Source organism: Cryptotermes secundus, unplaced genomic scaffold (assembly GCF_002891405.2).
Source record: "Cryptotermes secundus unplaced genomic scaffold, Csec_1.0 scaffold47, whole genome shotgun sequence".
NCBI classification, from domain to species: domain Eukaryota; kingdom Metazoa; phylum Arthropoda; class Insecta; order Blattodea; family Kalotermitidae; genus Cryptotermes; species Cryptotermes secundus.
The window spans coordinates 19139-38610 of NW_019721002.1; the positions used below are offsets into that span (position 1 = coordinate 19139).

The window sequence follows — 19472 nt, forward strand, 5'->3', positions numbered from 1 at the left end:
AGGGACGATGGGAGGACAAACATGAGCCTGCATGGTTTATGAATTTTAATTATTGACAATGCAAATTTTTAATTAGTATCAAGAATGTTATATTTTAGCGTCCTTTTGCACTGATTTAAGTTCATGATTTGTTTAATCCGTCTTGCAGTGCGTACACTTATCTATCTTCTTCTCTCACTCGCACTACATGTTTCGGCATAAAAATGCCATCTTCAGGTGCTACTCAATTCACGTCAAACTAGTACATTGTATGCCTTGTCTTCACTTTAAAATAACTAAAATATATGTCCATCATATATATTGACAAATGTCAATNTAAACAAATCATGAACTAGTATCAAGAAATTTTAAATAATTTTTTAAAAACTTTACATTCCCAGGAAACTGCTGTGTTTGTGAAATGTTCTATTTTGTGTACTATGCATTGTAGCATATAAGTGTACATACTTTACGTCTAAACAACTTATGTGATGGTGGTTTCCTATTTGTAGTGATGTTTGCCCTCTGAAGATGGTCCGCAGAGACCGAAACATGTAAGGGTGTTAAGTTTTCATGTAGTAATAAACTTACAGGTCATATTGGACGGAGTGATTTATATTTGTCACGTAGTTTGTAGAACGCTGGACATTTCGAAGGACCACATTGCCTCCATCTTCAGGGTCAAACAGGAAGCCAGGCAAGAAATCAGAAGCAGTAGTCAGAAATATGAGCTCAGCTTGTCACTTCCTTTTGCTGGCTAGGGTCCCTCTGAACTACATGGGGTTACAACCAAAAACTGTACTCTTCATTGTCACAGCCGTGAGAACCTAATCCAACGATTCTATATAGAATTACACAAAAATGAAAAGAGGATATCAAACAGAAAATATACACAATGCAGATTTTAGTTAGAATAATATATTATCAAATTACACAATAACATCTAAATTAATTAATTACAAAGTTATAACAATCCCAGCTACAAATATACAAGTATATACCACTTTCTGTGCAGTATCCTGACCAAAGGCACAGCGACACAATCTGTAACATGAGCCAACAAATCACTTTGGGAAAAATGAACTTTTCTTGTGTTCAACCTATTGTGTGGAACCACGATTATGAGAAAGCAAGTAAGAGGTTATAGTTACATCCTCTGGTTACAGATGTGTTTACATCACTCTGAAAATATACATGATAAATCTTTCCTTTTATAAAACTCTGCACATCAACAAAACATTTGATTCTCATGCTCGTATGCATCAGTCAATCCTTGCCACTACAGAATCTGCATAAACTCGAACACCAAATTTTGTCATCTTTGGTTTCTTACTTCAAGACCAGAGAGAAAACTTTCACTTGGACAAGCAAATCAACCTCCCAAATGGCTTCCTGTTTTTAGAACATCTTGGACAGAGATGACAAATACCCAAAAATCTAATACACAAGAGAACTTTAACCATAAAAATATTTTTTTTGTAGGATGCTATTTCACATAGTCTCATATACTGTTACCAGTATCTCACGGGAATATTCTGCCTCCTTCTTCAGTGTAAATGCCTCTGAAATGCCTGTAACAATCTACCAGATTATATGCCATCATATCCCATAAGACACTAATTTTCAATCTCCACCATGAGAACATCAAATCTTGTACAATTATTACAAAATCTGCTTGTTCAATGTACATTTTTCTTCTTACATGAAGATGTGGAACACAGAAAGGAAGACTTGTCATATGATTTATACTGGAATATCTTGCCATAACCATTGCCCAAACTTGCACATTTCCCGTTCATGTACCATAGTCTCAGATCAAGGTACACTCATGCAAATCAGCACTTCCTGTAAGCATTCTGTATGGCACTGCTAATATCATGATCGGTGTACCACATGGGTAACACCTCAAATAGGGCTGTGCAAGACACGAAGAAAGACGTGCAGTATGAGAGATGTGGATAACAAATAACTAAGCTAAACATCTTATTCTGGTGTAAATAAAGCAGTGGTAAAAATTGATATGTTGCTTCTTAAATATAAAATATGAAGTTATGAGGTACATATTAAACTTATTCATTACGATTAATAAATGGTGAGACGATATGAGCTCCTGCACTTATAACATTCCAGTTGGATGCGTTAATATCGACTTGTGGGTTTAAACATGTCACATGTTCCAGTGTGTTTCAAGATACAGTGCAGTTGCCATCTTTAGGGTGGATCAGATGGAAGCACGAAGCAGCCATATGTAGGTCTCCCTTCACAGTCCCACCCTTATATCTGCCGTGAGACCTATATATCATGTCACATCATCTTCTGCCTCATTCATCCTGAAGACAATAACTGAAATGTACACTAAAATGGTGAAAAATCTGACACATGACACAGCTAAACCACATAGGGCAAATTACACATTAGATACATGCTATAAAAACCTAAGGATGAAAATTACATTTGGTTGTTACAGTGATTATAACCCTTTAAATGCATGATGAAAACTGATTGTAGAACATATCCAAACCTATTAGTATGCATAGCACCAGAAATGTTACCCTATATTAACACTGGATGGCACTCAAAGTGAATTTCCTGCCAACTTCTCAATTGCACTTTTTGATTTTAGTAACTCCAAGCAACTACAGTTAAGTCTAGTATTTAGGATAGCAAGAAAAGGCAGCACCTAACTCTCATTCAAACGATATGATTTGAGCTGTGAGTGAGTTGTCATGGTCACAGTGCGTTTCTCCATGGTGCGTTGCGAAGTGTGTTGTTTCAGCATGCGCTGTTCCAAGGTTGTAGTCTCATCCCCACCAGAGGAGGCAAAGTTGTTCACTGACGATTCAGAGTAATTGTTTGTTGTGACAGCTGAGTACGTCTGGCCACCACCAGTCAATATTTCTGGTGTCAAGACTTTCCTGCCAGTCGGCTTGAGATTTGCAGATATTTTCCTGGTACTATCACCAGCATCATCCAACATCCCCTGTATGTCGTTATAAGCACGCTCCACCTTGTTAATGCTTGACAGAAGTTTCTCTGGTGATGAGAGATTCTGCACATTGCCATTTGGGCTCATGTTGGTAGTGTGAACCACTGGTGTACTACCAGAATGCTTTGGGGTTGAGGTGTTGTCGTAGGACCTTGTCTCATACCTGTCATAAATGTAAACATTTTAGTTGATAACAAACTGAGTGTCTATACCAGAAAAGCAGTTCTGTTACTTCAATACCACATTTCCTTTTTTACAAAATCTGTACAATGAAAATCATGATGCACGTTATATTTGGCAAAAACTTTCATGGTACACAATTGATGTCAGAATTAAAACATGCAGCAGAATATCAAAGTATCCTAAGTCTTGATGTTACCATTCTTCAACGGAAGTCCAAAAATGTTCATGACAAAGGAGTATTTTTAAAAGCATATGTGTTTGTAAAGTTTCCATTGTTGAATTATTCTTTATTATTCTCGATCCTTGTAGGGCGCACGGTAGCATAGTTCATTGAGGCACTATGCTACCAGCTGGAAAGTCACAGGTTCAATTCCCAATGAATTCACTGCATTTTTCAATTCACCTAATCCTTTTACACGCACTACGGCCCTGGGGTCGACTCAGGCTCTAACAGAAATGAGTACCAGGAATCTTCCTGGGGGTAAAGGGCAGCAGGTGCATAAGGCTGACAACCTCACCACCATCTGTGAGCTGACAGTCTAGGAAATGTGGCAGCCTCGACATCTCACAACCATATGGGCCTACACAGCCTGTTACAGGGATAGGTTTATCTTTTTCTCTCTTCACCTTTTATTCTCATATCTCAACAATAAACACTCCAAAGAAGCAGAAATACTGCTGCACTCTACATTATTATACAAATCTATATGCCATACTGCATTATAAATAATCGTAAGTTACAGAAAGGATTTTAGTAACATATTTCAGCCATTTTCAAGTACCAATATTCATTTCTGCACATATGACATGAGCCCTTCATCACTTTACAAGATGTCAATAAACTTATACTCTGACATTTTTAAGTTTGTGTATTAAAAAAATGGGTCATATTTCTTATTTAAGGGGTGCCTGCCATTAAAAAAGGTACTATATATAAGGATCACATTTAGAGGCGTTTGTGTGGTGAGCCCTCACCACTGCATTTATGAGAGAATGAAGAACAGGTGTTGTTTCTTATAAACATTAGATCAAAATGAATGCCAGCATTTATGTCAAAGAGCACTTTACAAGATGTCGATAAACTTATACTCTGACATTTTTAAGTTTGTGTATTAAAAAAATGGGTCATATTTCTTATTTAAGGGGTGCCTGCCATTAAAAAAGGTACTATATATAAGGATCACATTTAGAGGCGTTTGTGTGGTGAGCCCTCACCACTGCATTTATGAGAGAATGAAGAACAGGTGTTGTTTCTTATAAACATTAGATCAAAATGAATGCCAGCATTTATGTCAAAGAGCACTTTACAAGATGTCGATAAACTTATACTCTGACATTTTTAAGTTTGTGTATTAAAAAAATGGGTCATATTTCTTATTTAAGGGGTGCCTGCCATTAAAAAAGGTACTATATATAAGGATCACATTTAGAGGCGTTTGTGTGGTGAGCCCTCACCACTGCATTTATGAGAGAATGAAGAACAGGTGTTGTTTCTTATAAACATTAGATCAAAATGAATGCCAGCATTTATGTCAAAGAGCACAGCTGCCTGTAGATGCACTAAAATGTCTGATAATTACTCAGTACTATTAGTTTCTTGGACTTCATCAATTGTCCCATACTATACAATCAAGAACACAGCATTATCTTCCGTTCTAAGTTCCTACTTCACTGGATCTGTCAGAAAGAACTAATCCAAAATCTGAAAATGGGAGCAGATAAAGCTCATCTCAGAATATGACACACTGCAGAATCAAAGAAACTAGGAATACTAAGAGTTACTGATTTCAGGCTTTCACAGTTGTTAATTACTGATGTTAATTTTCTTCTTGGGTTGTTACACTGTGTGACTGTGACTGATGCTGCCAACATTTTGGAGGTACATGCTGTCTCCAACTTTGACTCTGAAGACGAAAGCAGCAGGTACCTCCAATACGTCAGAACATTGCCCACCACCCAAGAACAGAAATAACATTAGTACGAAGTGTAACACACTATTTATCACAACCATTTAAAATTTGATCTGATAATTTTTAAGCTCCACCCCTCCCTGCCCTTAAACCAAAATATCAAATGCACAAGTGCAGTTAGCCCTGCATACAGATTTGTCTGAGCAGTGAAATTTTGATACGATACCGTGTGGTAAAGGACTCATATCCACTGCCATATCCATCTGGCTCCGTGTCCGACGCGCTGGTGTCGCCGCCCTTCATCTTGTACTTGGCCTGCCGAATAGCAGCAAGGCGTCCACGTGCCTCTTCTAACTGGCGCTCAAAACGCAACACGTCAGAGCGGGCGTTAATCTCTTGTGCTATCCCCCCCACCATCCGTCGGTTCAACACCAAACTACGTTCCTCCTCCTGCTGGATTGACTGCTGTGCCGCCCGCACCAAGTTGTCAGTTGCACGCTTCACAGCGTTGCCAGCAGCCTGAACAAAAGAGAGACACCTAAAGCACTATTTGACTTGAAGGCAAAAATCTTCCAGCTTGACCTGTTGACATTCTTATTGCTTCACAATATTAAAATTTAGCTCATAGTAAGGATTTAACAGTTTCTGTTTAACACAACACCACTCAGTCATTTTCATTTATTTACAGTTTATTTAATCATAGTGTTAGTAGCTCAGACTACATAACACTGAACGGTTATGACAATTAATGAAAAATGAACTGGAAAATAGGGATCTGCTACTGCCATCTTCAGGGTACAAGAATAAGCTGAGAGTAGAAAAAAATCAGGCATATGCAAGGAGTTCAGTATAACAATTTGAAAACATTTTGTGAACTGAGACAAGAATATTTAATTTCTCTGTTACATCATTTCCTTTTTGGGCATGCAGTAGCACAGTTGGCTGAGGCACTATGCCAAGAACTGGAAGGTCATGGGTTCAATTCCTGATGAGGTCCTTATCCTTCCAGCTGCCCTATGGCCCTGGGTTCAACTCAGCCTCTAACAGAAATTAGTACCAGGAATCTTTCTGGGGGTAATGGGCAGCTGGCATAATAAGTCTGACAACTTCACCACCATCTGTGAGCCGATTGTCCAGAAAATATGAGAGCCTCAATGTCTCACAACCCTATGGGACTCCACGGCCTGTTACGGGTTTAACTTTACCTTTTTTTACCACTTTCTTCACTGTAACTACAATTTATGAGCAGATAACACTACCCATTTCTTCAAAAAGAAGCTTTCTTTCAATTTATCGCTGTATTAAAATAATTCAATTCTAGGGCCATGTTCCTTTTCACATTGAGCAGAAACTGGGAGCGAGAGAGAAAATGAAACACATTTCACTGACAAAATGATTCATACTAGCATTGCCAATTATTGTTATTATTACTACTACTACTACTATTATGTGAGAAATGAAGAAGTGTTATTCAGAGTCAGTGAGCAGAGTAATATCCTACACGAAATAAGAAAACGGAAGGCTAATTGGATTGGTCATATCTTACGCAGTAACTGCCTTCTAAAAGAAGTTACTGAAGGAAAGATAGAGGGGCGGATAGAAGTGACCAGAAGATGAGGAAGAAGACGTAAGAAGATGCTGGATGACCTTGGGGACAGAAGAGGATATTTTGATTTGAAGGAGAAAGCTCTAGATCGCATTAAGTGGAGGAACTGTTTTGGAAGAGACTGTGGACCTGTCGTCTTGACAGATAACTGATGAATGAATGAATTCGGATAGACACAATAATTTGTGTGAAATATGCAAAGCAAAACCAGTTATCTGATAATTCTTAAAATATGAGACTGGAAAATCAGTGTTCAAAACATTATTTTTTTCCTTGATTCATTCTTAAGAACCTAGTGCTTGAACATGCCTAAACAAATGGTTTGGAAAGAAGAGGGAGGGCTGGAACCATGGCTCAGCCTAAAATATCTAACGCACTGCACCAAGGCAAATCCAGGAGCTGCTTCAGAGCCTGGTTTGCTCACTGTAGGATGTCACGCACCTGCAGCCGCTTGGTGCTGTCTGCGTCAGGATCAGCCTTCACCTTACAAGCTACCAGCAGCTGGGCAGTGGAGGACGCAACCTGCTTTGCACTGGAGATGAGCTTCTCCTCCGAAGCCATTCCCTGTACTAGAGAGTTAGCGGACTCCACCAGGCTGTGCGTTGCAGCCGCTACGAGACGGGCGGCTGAGATGAGGCCTTCCGACCATTGCCCATCATCTGAACTGGTCAATGGGCGCCTGCTCACCTGCGTGGAAATGAAGTACACAGACACACAAATGTAAGAACTCTGGCCAAAACAGACTTTCATTAACACACTCTACCAACCACACTGAATTTTATTTAACACTGTGTAATCCGAAATAACATTTTGGTTGAAAACATTGCGTAGGAAAAAATTATTCTGAAGACAACTGAGGATATAATTATTATTCCCTTTAAAACACAGGGTTTTTTTTAGTGCTAGTGGGGTGGGACTAAGTCCCTTGTACTGTGGCCACTTTTAGCCTATTGTACCAGCCCCAGATGATAGGTGAGGGCATTGCGGAGCAATTGGTGGAATGAAGATTGGCAGGGGAAACCGAAGTACTTGGAGAAAACCTGCCCCAGCGCCACTTTCTCCAACACAAATCCCACTTGACCAGACTTGGGATCAAACCCGGGCCGCCGCAGTAGGAAGCCAGCGACTAACTACTTGAGCTATGGCATGGCCCCAAACATGGTAGTTACTACACATGCTTCCAGCTTTAAGATTAATAATCTTTGAGCTGATTGTCTAGATAATGTGGGACCCTCAACATCTCACAACCCTACGGGCCTTCACGGCCTGGTACAGGGATAGCTTTACTTTTACTTTTTTTTACTGCACTTTGTACAGGGGCACACGGTAGCATAGTTGGCTGAGGTACTATGCTACAAGCCGGATGGTCATGAGATCAAATCCCGATGAGGTGGATTTTTTCAATTGACCTAATACTTCCAGCCGCACTATGGCCTTGGAGTCGACCCAGCCTCTAACAGAAATGAGTACCAGGAATATTCTTTGGGGCAAAGGTCGGCCTGTGCGTGAGGCCAATAACCTCACCGCCATCTATGAGCCAATTGTCTACAAAAATGCGGGAATCTCAACATCTCATGACCCTATGGGACTCCACGGCCTGTTACAGGGATACCTTTACTTTACTGCACTCTGTCCACAGTATTATGTGGTTTGTATGATTCTGAAAACAACAAGAACTCATTTTCTTAAACAGCATTAAACAGACAGTTCAAGTAATTGAGATGCAGCCTTTTTCTATGAGGCCAGAGCTGAATCTGTTTAACACTATCTGGTTGAGATTCAGAGGTTTGAAATTGATCTCAGAGAACTTACACAACTTACAGTTAGTGCTGTGGGAATGTCAAATCATGCTCTGTGAATATTAACCCTGAGTGAAGGGACATATTTCTCTCTTCATCTTACCTTGCCCTGGTCAATGAGTTCCCTCTGGGCAGCAGATGCAGCCTTCACAAGGGCAGAGTTTGCAGCCGCAATGGATTTCGCAGCCTCCAAGATCATCTCATCAAAGTTGAGATTCTCATCAGCCTCCTGTCAACAGAAACACAACCCCATATGGCCCATATTACAGCAAACTCACCATTACACAGAATGTATAGGCAACAGGATTTCCCACTTACATGAACCTGCCAGCTGCAAGAGAAAAATTCTTGATGAAAACTCAACACAGCGTCTGGCTTTAGTTCTTGTGTGGGAGCCCTCCTACGCGACAAAGCAGATTGATAAATGAAAGAGATCAGATACATATACTGTAATGCAGTTATGAAGACTGCGTAAGACTGACCTTACCACCATCTCTGAGCTGATTGTCTAGAAGATGTGAGGGCCTTGACCTCTCATACCCTTATGGGCCTCCATGGCCTGTTACAGGGATAGCTTTACCTTTTACCTTTTATCTTTCCTTGAAATTCTTTCTGGTTGCATGAAAATTCCAGAGGCTTGGACACTAGATAACAAGAATTACTGCAGTTCACTTAGTCTCTCAGTAAAACGGAACCAAAATTTGAAGTTACACTGTAGCCAAAATAGTAAAATACCACTTTGTTATTCGCAAAGTGCTGCACTGACTGATAACAAACTGGGAGTCACTGTATGTGACAATATGAAAACTACTGTCAAGTTAAAGGAAGGTGTACATACTGTGTGTACCATGTCAGAGAAAAAGCTTTCCCCAAACGTCAGGAGAGAAGTGAGGCTGACACACTATGACATGAAATGTAGGCCCAGGCTGAGGTAGCTGGCTCCTTGTAGCATGACTACATTAAACTGCACAATATTGTGACATGTTGCGCAACGGAGAACCCCTCCCTACCCAGCAGCAACGTGGAAACTCAGGCCACAGTGACATGGCAGATGAGTCAGCGCTCCCCTCCCCCCCTACGCATGGTAACGTAACGTGCAACGCGCGGTGACGTAAGACGGCATGAGGTAACAGCGTTGCTACGTAACAGGCCCACACAGCCCCTATATAAGAGAGCTGGGCTGCCTGCAAAGAGAGTTGAAATGTGGCCATCGCCGAGTTCAGTTCTGAGATAGTTCCGAGCAAGCCCATAAGCAATTGTTATCAACAGTTCTCAAGGTAGCAGCCTGCGAGTCGAGTTGAAATATAGCAGCAGTCGCAATAAGAAGACCCGAACACATGGTTACAAGATCTTATGTGACAGTGTGCGATAACTAAGAATTCAGCGAGCGGAAGACTTAGTGTGTGCTTTCGAGACTTAGTGAGTGCTGTAGTACAGTTATATTTGGAGTGTGTAATTCAGGGAGACTTGTATAGCTCCCGCGTTATTAATACGTGAAGACTCTTGAAGATAGTGTGAAGAGATTTGGTTGTAGGATTTGTAAAGTGTGGAAACCCATAACATTGTTATAATTAATTGTAGCTGTTACTTGTAGGTTGTTGAATAAACCAATTAACAATCTCTACAGCGTATTCAGTAATGAAACACGTTACAATATTGTGTGTCATCTGAATCTATCAGTACCCAGTTCTTGATCAAGTGGAGAAACCATACCCTCTTCTAACACAATGCCATGTTCTTCATATTCCTACGATTTTAAGTATAGAAAATTCTGATAGTAAGCTGGTCAGACACAAACCGGTTCGCTTAAAAAATCCAATATGTCTCCACAGAAGTACTCCAATTTGACAACCTCTTTCCTGATATCATAAATAATGGTAACACACTGCAACGTCTGAAATAAGATGGGAACAGCAACCACACTGCCAGTAAACTCCTAAACACTGACACAAGTGCCCAGGCTAGCCAGTCACCACCTACCTACCCTGCTACATCACTGATGCATGTGAGTATGTGAAATAGATTTTTTTAAGAAGTCATCATTTTAAAAGAAAAAAAAACTGTTTTGGCTCAGTTCCTTGTTGTTCTGCACTTCGTGTTTATGACAATATTTTACAATTTCTACAAGGAATAAATCCAGTAACCAACTGCCCTTAATGTGAGAACACACTGTACTTGTAAAAATTGTGTTACAATTCTTTCAACTATTATATGTATTTCTTTTTTTTTCTTTAGAGGGAGGGGATTGCGTGAGGGAGTCAGCTATGTAAGAATGAATTATCACATAAATATATTTAGAGTTGCAAGGATGATATATTGTAAATCTCCAGCCAGACAAACACTATCACCCAGCTCACTCCTTATTTGCCGTCTGTGACTGTATCTACTTCTGTAGCTCATGTAACATATGTACATACCTCAGAAAGCGGCAAGATGAGCACCTGCAGATGTCACTGGTCACTGTAATAATATGTTTGATTCCTGGGTGATACTGACATAAACAACCAAGAATATCAAACATATCTCACAGGGGCCAGCACCTCCCAAACATGGCCTAGCTGTCCATTCTCTTACTTAAATGACACTTCACAGAGCTCACCTGAACAGATCTTCGTGGGCGCAGGCTTGCCAACTTCTTCGCAGCAGCATCAATAGAAGCCGCAGCACCGAGCAATTCATTCTCCGCTATAACAGTCGGGTCATCAGGGTCCACCCAGTCTGTTCCTGCAACAATTGAGAGCAGCATAACAGTAATGTAATGCTCTACATTCAACAATCAAACTACTGTCTTACATTGTTGTGCCCTGTATTACATTATATTGAATAATGGGAAAATCAAGAAAGCTAGGAATATTAGGAATGAGAGTTTTCCCTTCCTCTTGGGGTAGGGTGAGACTCCACTTGGTACATCAGCCACTATTTGGCCTATTGTATCAGCCACGGATTACAGATGATTAAATGTGTGTGGCAGTCAGTGGAATGAGAACTGTCAGGGGAAACTTTAGTACTCGGAGAACACCTGCCCCAATGCCACTTTGTCCACAACAAAAATCTCACATGACCTGAACCGGCATCGAACCCAGGCCACCACAGTGGGAAGTTGGCCAGCAACTAACCGCCCAAGCTACAGCATGGCCTGAGAATAAGAGTGGGCAGTCATTAGGTGTGTTTGGGAGGCCATTTTTGACTGATGGATTCACAAGTTCAGAAATGTACAAATAAAATCCCTTTGCTTTAATTATCCAGAATTCAATATGACTCATGGAATAAGTGTAAGGATCAGAAAACATGTATCTTATCTTTCTCTACAACTTTCGAATGAAACATTTTAAACTCTGATAATTATTTACCGAAATATGTGCTGAAACACATCTGGTTCTTCATGAAATGTCTGTTGTTTTTATCTGATGCTGACAAAAACTAAAGTGCACTGCCAAATATAAAACTCCCCAATACCAAAATTTCATGAGAAATCTTTTTAGTTTTTCTCAAATTCTTTCATACATACTGATGGATGAGTGACTTTAACAGGTGCTACACAGGACTGCGATAGTGTCTAAAAACTACACTTACGATAAGTAGGACGCTATGCAACATGGCAGCACCAACTTGAAGAGTACACCAGTGTTACAGGGACAACATACAGCACCTTTAAGCAATTCAGCAGAAGTCACCAATTCTGTGACACACTGGGCTATGCGTCGAGAGATAGGCGGCAGGTTCTGCTTCGCATCTGCTGCACCACCTGGACGACTTAGAATGTGCAATACAGTCTGAAGCAATTCACGGTACTGAACAGCCACGTCGTGTCCAGCGTGCAGGGTTCGAGTGCGCAGCTCCTCACTGTCCGCTGAGTTGGATGTTCCCTGCAACATAACCACAATCGAGTCAACAGTCTGGGTCCTGTCAGGTAGCAGAAGGAAACTTCTCCTTGCACGGCAAAGGGCAGAAACCACAAACCGCATCAACAGTAACACATGTGTCTGTATGCGTGTGTGCACACTTCACCCTCCCAGAAATATTCTCACTTTCAGCATCAAGACCAAAAGAATGTGGCTTCCAACCTTTAACAAGTTCATCAGTACACATCTATAGTTTGTTGGCATGCACACCAGCACGTACCAGCAAAAACATAGCACTCTATACAGATATACATATTCTCCTTGCACCCTTTCCAGTTTATATGGGTTGACAGATGGAAAGCCTCTATCTCTTCCTTTTCCCTATAATCTTCCCCTCCAAATTTCTTGTCAGCTTCCTCTCCTCAGGATGCCTTTCAGTACCCGGATGAACTACCCCTTTACTTCTCTACAGGTTACTTAACACTTTGCGGACCGCGCACCCTTTAAAAGGTTTTTCGCTTTTAAACATGGCAGACCATTCGCGTGTTAACAGGTTTTTAGAACACGATAAGTTGCTACACACTATACATTGCTCTGGCGCCACCTACATTGCATGCAACTGCGTGCAGATGCGTGATAAGACTCTGGAATGTTTAGTTAGCAGTCAGTAACTTGACCTCGCTGTTTACTTAACCAACTATAAAGGAAAATGCTTTGCCTTCTTCAAGCTGTGTGTATCAGCCAGTAGCTAGTGGGGAGAATGGATCAAGGACAAATTCTCCTCCGATGACCTAGCTGACCTGCCTTGTGAGACGTGTAGTAATGGATTAATTGTCATTCAGACAGCGACAGTGACGGGGGACAACAAAGAATTGTGGCCACAGACAGTAAAAGTGACAGTAGCTCCAACGATCATGCAGCTAATAACATTGCGCATAGTAACATTGCGGGGACAGCAAAAAATCTAAAAAAAAATCTAAACCGATTCAAAATTGAAATACAAAGCATTTCTGATGAATGTGGCAAAGGCCTGGGCTACACACCAGATGGTGGTGGCAGAACCAGGGTCACACAAAGACTTAGTACGACCGGGCCCATCAACTCCCACCCCATAAAGGCCTCATGTGGACCCCCCAGGGCGACTCTTGAGTGATATGCGGAAAAATACCCTCGTGAAAATTGTGAAGAGTGAACATTCCAAGGGGAAGAATACTTCTAGGCAATGCTGTGTTTGCACAGTTCACAAAAAAAAGGAGTATGTCTACATTTGCAAGTTCTGTTTAATGCCACTTCACAAAGGGGAAAGTTTCCAGAAATATCACACCCTCAAGCATTTCTAGGAGCATTGGTAAGTGTTCTCCAAAAATTTTAGTTAAAAAATTAATTAGGAGATTTTATATTAATTTTTAAAGTGAACAATGCACAAGTTAGTGTAGTATGTTTAAAATTGCCGGTTCCCAAGGTGATTTAAATATTTAAATCACCGGTCCGCGAAGTGTTAAGAATGCTTTCAGCATCACAACTACGAAGCATAAGATGACAGTATGACTAACAAATGATGAATTGGAAAAGGTTTAGAAGGCTGTGGCCTCGTTCTGAGACATTCCATACCTTTCCTTCATCCTACTTTAATTCTAATGTCCTTCTTGGTCTCATTTATGTTTCTCTGTTAGTCCCACATACATTCCACACAACTGCAAGGATGGCCTCTGGAGAACAATCAAAAAATTTCACAAATCTCATGGAAAAGAACACCTACTACAATAATTTTAACAAAGTAGGTACATGTAAGTTAAGCAGCCAAACACAAGTAGACCTTCTTGGCGACACGCGAGTTACACAGAAACCATAAATATAAAAATTAAAAAAAGTTAAGTTACATGACGGCTGAAAGAAAAATTGTCATTATCTAAGCTGTAATTCCAGTAATTTCTGTTAAATCTCACTCACTTATAATGACAAGGATTCTAAATGAGACATCAAATGTCTCAGAAAAAAAAATTCTTTGGCATCTAAAAATTGACTTTCTCCTGACATACATATCAAATATAACAAAGTTTATGCGATACATCTTGATCCAATTATGTATGACATGCTTATGGGTGTGGGCTACATCTGAAACTACGGTTTCGCATCCTGGCACAGCCAACAACCAATTTATAATGCAGGATCAAATACCTTGCATATGGTCAGCATATCGGAGATTGCCTTGCGTCCCATGTTGGCAGCAACAATGATGTCATCCTGCTTGCAGCTATTGCCAGCTGCAACTGCCTTTGCTGTAGCCACAGTGATCGACTTGGTGCATCGCACGAGTTCCTCTGGTGTAGCATGACTTTTCTTTTGCTCTGGGGAGTGCAGGGCCTGAGCCATGAACAAAACATTCATGCTGTCAAATCTGGGTTACAAAGCAATAGTAGTATCCTTAGCTCTTCTGTCACAATGGCACATCAGGGTTCACGCCCATCCTACAACAGTAGACTAATCTCAAGTTGAAGGGGTACATACACTCATCTGTCTCTGATAGACTGTTTCTTATGCTTGTTTTCCTCAGTTCCTCCAGGCAAATGCCAAGGACAGTGCCTTGAGTATGCCAAGACTGGTTCCTCTCAAATCTGTTCCTCATCACTCATCTACCATCCTACCAATCAATGCTACACAGTCCACACACCAACAGTGAAGTAAAAAACCTATGGAAAGGTTAAGCCCTTACTCCTGTGATAATGTTGTTTTTTTTTAGGATGGGTGTCACCCTCAGTGCAGTGGAACGTGTAATGCCCAGGGACAATGGTATAGTGCAACAGTACAGCTGAGGGCCCCTCTACCACTGCACCTTCATTCCAAACACACCACACACTCACATATATATGGGTATATACATCAATCTGTGACTTCAGCAATCAATGATTCTCACCTAATTACAAGATGCTTCTTTATTCATAAATATTCGGCATTTAGGTACATTCTGGTGGCTGTAGGGCATGAGTTCTCTCATGTGACATCAACTGCTTCATGGAATGTGAACATTTACTGGATAAGAGTTGAAAGCATTTGTTGGGCAAGAGATATATAATTCTAAAAAACTTTAGTAATAATTTTACTGCACTTGTTTCGCAGTCCCTAAATAAACTTTATACAGGTACTGTTAACAATTTACAGCACCACCTGCGTTAGTGTTCAGATATTCTGCATTTTGCTCACCGAGTTTATCTCTGTCATATGATTCACACAATAAACAGTGATTATTTCCCTAAACTGAATTAACTGACCAGTCTTCATACTGGAGATGTGGTATGTTTTCTGTGACATAGGAAGTTAATTTTTAAATATTATTTAGATAAATTTCATGCTCTGAAGGGCTAAACGAAGGCTGAATTATCATTTTGTCTAGTATGAAAACAGGTGACTCACTCGAATCTCCTGTGCAATAACCTCAATGGTGGACTCAAGAGCACGGGTGCCACGTGTGTGTTCATCCTCCACAGCCTTGACAGTCTTGAGCAGTGAAGTCACATTGGTTACCATCACCTGCGCACACAAACACAAGTTCTTCACAGGACATAATGAATAAGCCTCAGCAATGATGCCAACTGTCTGCAGCCCAATATAAAAACACACTTATTTACGCACGCTGTTCCTGAACATAATGTGATGTTCCACAATCTACCCATATCTCAAATCAAACTAAGAGAATGTCATCAGAAATATGTGGATCTATTTAAGGATGTTGTTGGTGTGACACAGAAAAATTCTAATGTATCAGAAAAAGTAAATATTTGAAGATTGCTGCCTTCTGGGTTACAAAGTACAGTCTGGTAGATAATTACCAATGTTTCCGATGAACCTGGTGCCTCCATTTTTAGGAAAAAAAGATGAAAACCTAACAGGTCACTCTGAAACGCTGATAACTATCTACCGGAACACATGGCATCACACCCCAGAAGAGTAATATTCAATAGTCACTGTCATAAGAACTGGAAATTCCACAGAACAAATACCTTCTCTTACTAAATCAGAATGTAGGTCTCCCAATTTTTCAACTGCTGACTTATAAAAAGTAAACAATTCCCAACAATTTGCAATGAATGGCATCCCTTTGACATGCAGTACCTCCAAACATGAACATTTGTTAGTTCAGTCAACAACATTACGAAACAACATAAGATGAAGATTACTGTCTTTTGGGATGTGATACTGAGTAAGATCTGGCAGAAAGTTACAAACATTCTAGAAGAGTCTGCTGCCTCTCCTTCAGAAAGTGGAGGCACCGAAATCCTCTGCAGATGACATAGCAGCACATCCCTGAAGATGGTAACCTTCATAGTCATTGCCATGAGAACACCTGATTTTATATAAGGTGTTTCATCATGGTTCTCAACTGAAGTTTTCTCTTACTCTCCAGAACAGTGCCAGTTCCCTCCCTGTTCTTTCCAACATGAAAACAGAAATGAAAACCAGACAAGATTTCTTGACTAATGTGATTCCCTGGCTGTGAACCAATCCATTATGGAATAAAAAGTAAAACTCCACTGTTCGGGGAACTGACTCTGCATCCATTATCAGGATATGATACAAGAAAAAAGAAAACAACAAAAACCAGTACATATTATTATCTGCTGTTTTATATGGTGTGAAACTTGGGAGGAACATACACTGACTGCAGTTGAGAACAAGACAGTAATGAGAACATCTACACCCAAGAGAGAGGACATAAAGTAGGCTGGAGAAAACTGCATAATGAGGAACTTCATACTCAAAATTTGTACTGATCACATAAATAATTTTAGGATAAGATGTAGGGAAAACTGGAAAGTAAACATTTCTTACAAAAGTTTGGTCAGAAACCTGTAAACAGGGTAGATGTTTGAGAAAATACGTATGGAGGAATGGCCCAAACCCAAATGGCTTAGGATTGAGTTCAGTGGTGGCTTCTGTGAACATTAACCTTTGGGATGCATAAAACTTTATTTTCTGAGTGAGTACTGACTCTTCGAGGGAAAAAATGCACCATGAAATTAATTATTAATATGTAGGAATAAGTAGGAGACAGGAGTAATCAATATGGGGACCAATGGTGATGTCTTGGGGTCATCCTTGTATGTAGCGACCTTGACTAATCTTGTTTAATCTGAACTGTCCCAATTTCTGCCACAAATATGTACCTCAGTGGGGTACAATTCTTTGCTTCATGGTTCAGAGTCTGAGAAAACTTCTGTAAACTCTAGCACAGATTTTGGAATCACATATATTTTGTTATTTTGATCTTCTGAAAACATTTTCTGCCTCAAAAAGAAAAGTCATGCAAATTATGAACACATTTTGTATACTTTTCATTTTGAAATGTTCTCAAGCCCATGGAAGTACTCAAATGCCACTTCTGCAGGTTCCATTCACATGAAGCATGAGTACTGTCTAGCTATCTTCAGGAATGGATGTTTGTGTGACACATGTTCCATAGCCCACAAAACACAACAGTGTTAACCACATGCCATGCCTCAGCGATGTGTTAGCGAACTACTCACACAAACACGTCTGTACATACCTCGCTACACACAACTTTCTTTACAACCCGTCATGTTGCATGAAGCTTGTTTATTGAACAAAAGAGGACAGGAATAGATACAAATATAGATATAAAAAGTGAATAATGTTCAATTTAGATTGCCAATTTATATCACAAACCAAAACCTCAATTTTTAAATAAGAAAACAGAGTGATAGAAATGCAGAGATCCCCATGGGATTCACACAACACACAGCAATGATATGTCTAAGCAACAAGCAACTGTATGATGTCGGTGGTGGGTTCCGACTGGTGGAGGTTCTCCACGCTGAGCAGACGAATCAACTCCTCCTCCTGGTCAGACACAAGCCAATCAGGAGGCTCTGTGTCCGACTCCACCTGCCAGAGCAACAAAACAAATTCAGCACTGTGCCACATCCCTATCAGTTGGTGGAATTCTGGCATTCGCCTCGTAGCAAATAAGATCACATACAGAATGTCTCTCGCAGCTTGTGTTTGCAATAAAACAATTCCCATATGTTATACAAAACATAAAAAATCTCCACAATGATCAAATATCACAGACCAAAACTGACTTCTTTCTTTTATATTCTGTTTCTATTCTTGTGATGGGATAGGACCAAGTCCCTTAGTACTTAGGCCACAAGTGGCTGCACTGTACGAGCCCCCCGATGACAGATGAGAGAATGGAATATTGGTAGAATAAGAACTGGGAGGGGAAACTAAAATACCGTATTTACGCATGTATAGGCCGCACATTTTTTGCCAAAAATTCAAGAGGAAAACTGGGGTGCGGCTTATATTCGAAATCACACTTCATTTAAAAAAAATTATATTCATAATTAGTAATACAGGGTGTTCAAAGATAGAGGAAACCGGGTCAGCCGCGTAGAGCGGATGGAATGTTTCTCCGCGACTACTGTGCCCCTCCCCGCTAGCAAGAGTGCAGTCGTGTCGCTGATACCCTTACATCAGTTTCTGTACATGCACACATTTATAAGAATACTGTAAAAAGATAACACAAACTTACCGTGCTTTATAACAGGTGCTGAAAGTGACCCCCTTCTGCTTGCAAACATGCTTCGTATCACATGAATAAATTATGCGACACTTTCTGAAGTTGGTCCACGGTAATTGAACCATATTACTGTTCATCACTTGACTCGTTACTGTCGATGTCGCTCTCGCTCGAAGTTTCGCTGTCAGGTGATGTCAGCCATACAGCGTCATCTTCAGTCCTGTCCACTGCATTGGATATGGATGTGACTTTAAAACTTTTGGAAACCATTTCTTCTGGTATGGTGTTCCATGCAGCCACAATCCACTCACACATTTGACTTAATGAAGGTTTCTTCAATCGTCCAGTCGGCGTCATCTCCGTGGAACCGCATCTCCAGTCCCGGTAAAAGCATCGCAAATGAGACTTGAAAGGACTTGACACGTCAAGTGGTTGTAACATGCCAGTCATCCCCCCTGGTATCACAACCATATCACTTTTCTCCTGCCTCATCTTCACTTTCACATTTTCAGTTAAATGGCTTCGAAAACTGTCAACCACTAACATTGACCGCTGACGTAAAAGTGCGCCTGGGCGCCGAAACCACACTGATTTCAACCAATCCAGATAGAGCTCTTCTGTCATCC

The 19472-nt window shown here is 40.5% G+C and overlaps 1 protein-coding gene across 3 annotated transcripts in view; it reads right to left on the reverse strand.

The window, feature by feature from the left end:
* Positions 1–877: 877 nt before the first annotated feature.
* LOC111874367 (talin-1) overlaps positions 878–19472 on the reverse strand; it is a 95509-nt gene continuing 76914 nt past the window's right edge. For 2 of the 3 annotated variants that reach the window (XM_023869820.2, XM_033755540.1), the window contains exons 37-44: positions 15717–15833; positions 14484–14669; positions 12113–12329; positions 11063–11187; positions 8567–8692; positions 7106–7351; positions 5285–5577; positions 878–3128 (exon numbers count right to left, since the gene is read on the reverse strand). In XM_023869820.2, coding sequence (XP_023725588.1) covers positions 2660–3128; positions 5285–5577; positions 7106–7351; positions 8567–8692; positions 11063–11187; positions 12113–12329; positions 14484–14669; positions 15717–15833 — 1779 coding nt within the window. In that variant the 3' untranslated portion in view covers positions 878–2659. Of the gene's footprint in view, positions 3129–5284; positions 5578–7105; positions 7352–8566; positions 8693–11062; positions 11188–12112; positions 12330–14483; positions 14670–15716; positions 15834–17854; positions 18207–19472 lie in introns of those variants that run through there. The other variant, XM_023869829.2, reaches the window with a different exon arrangement.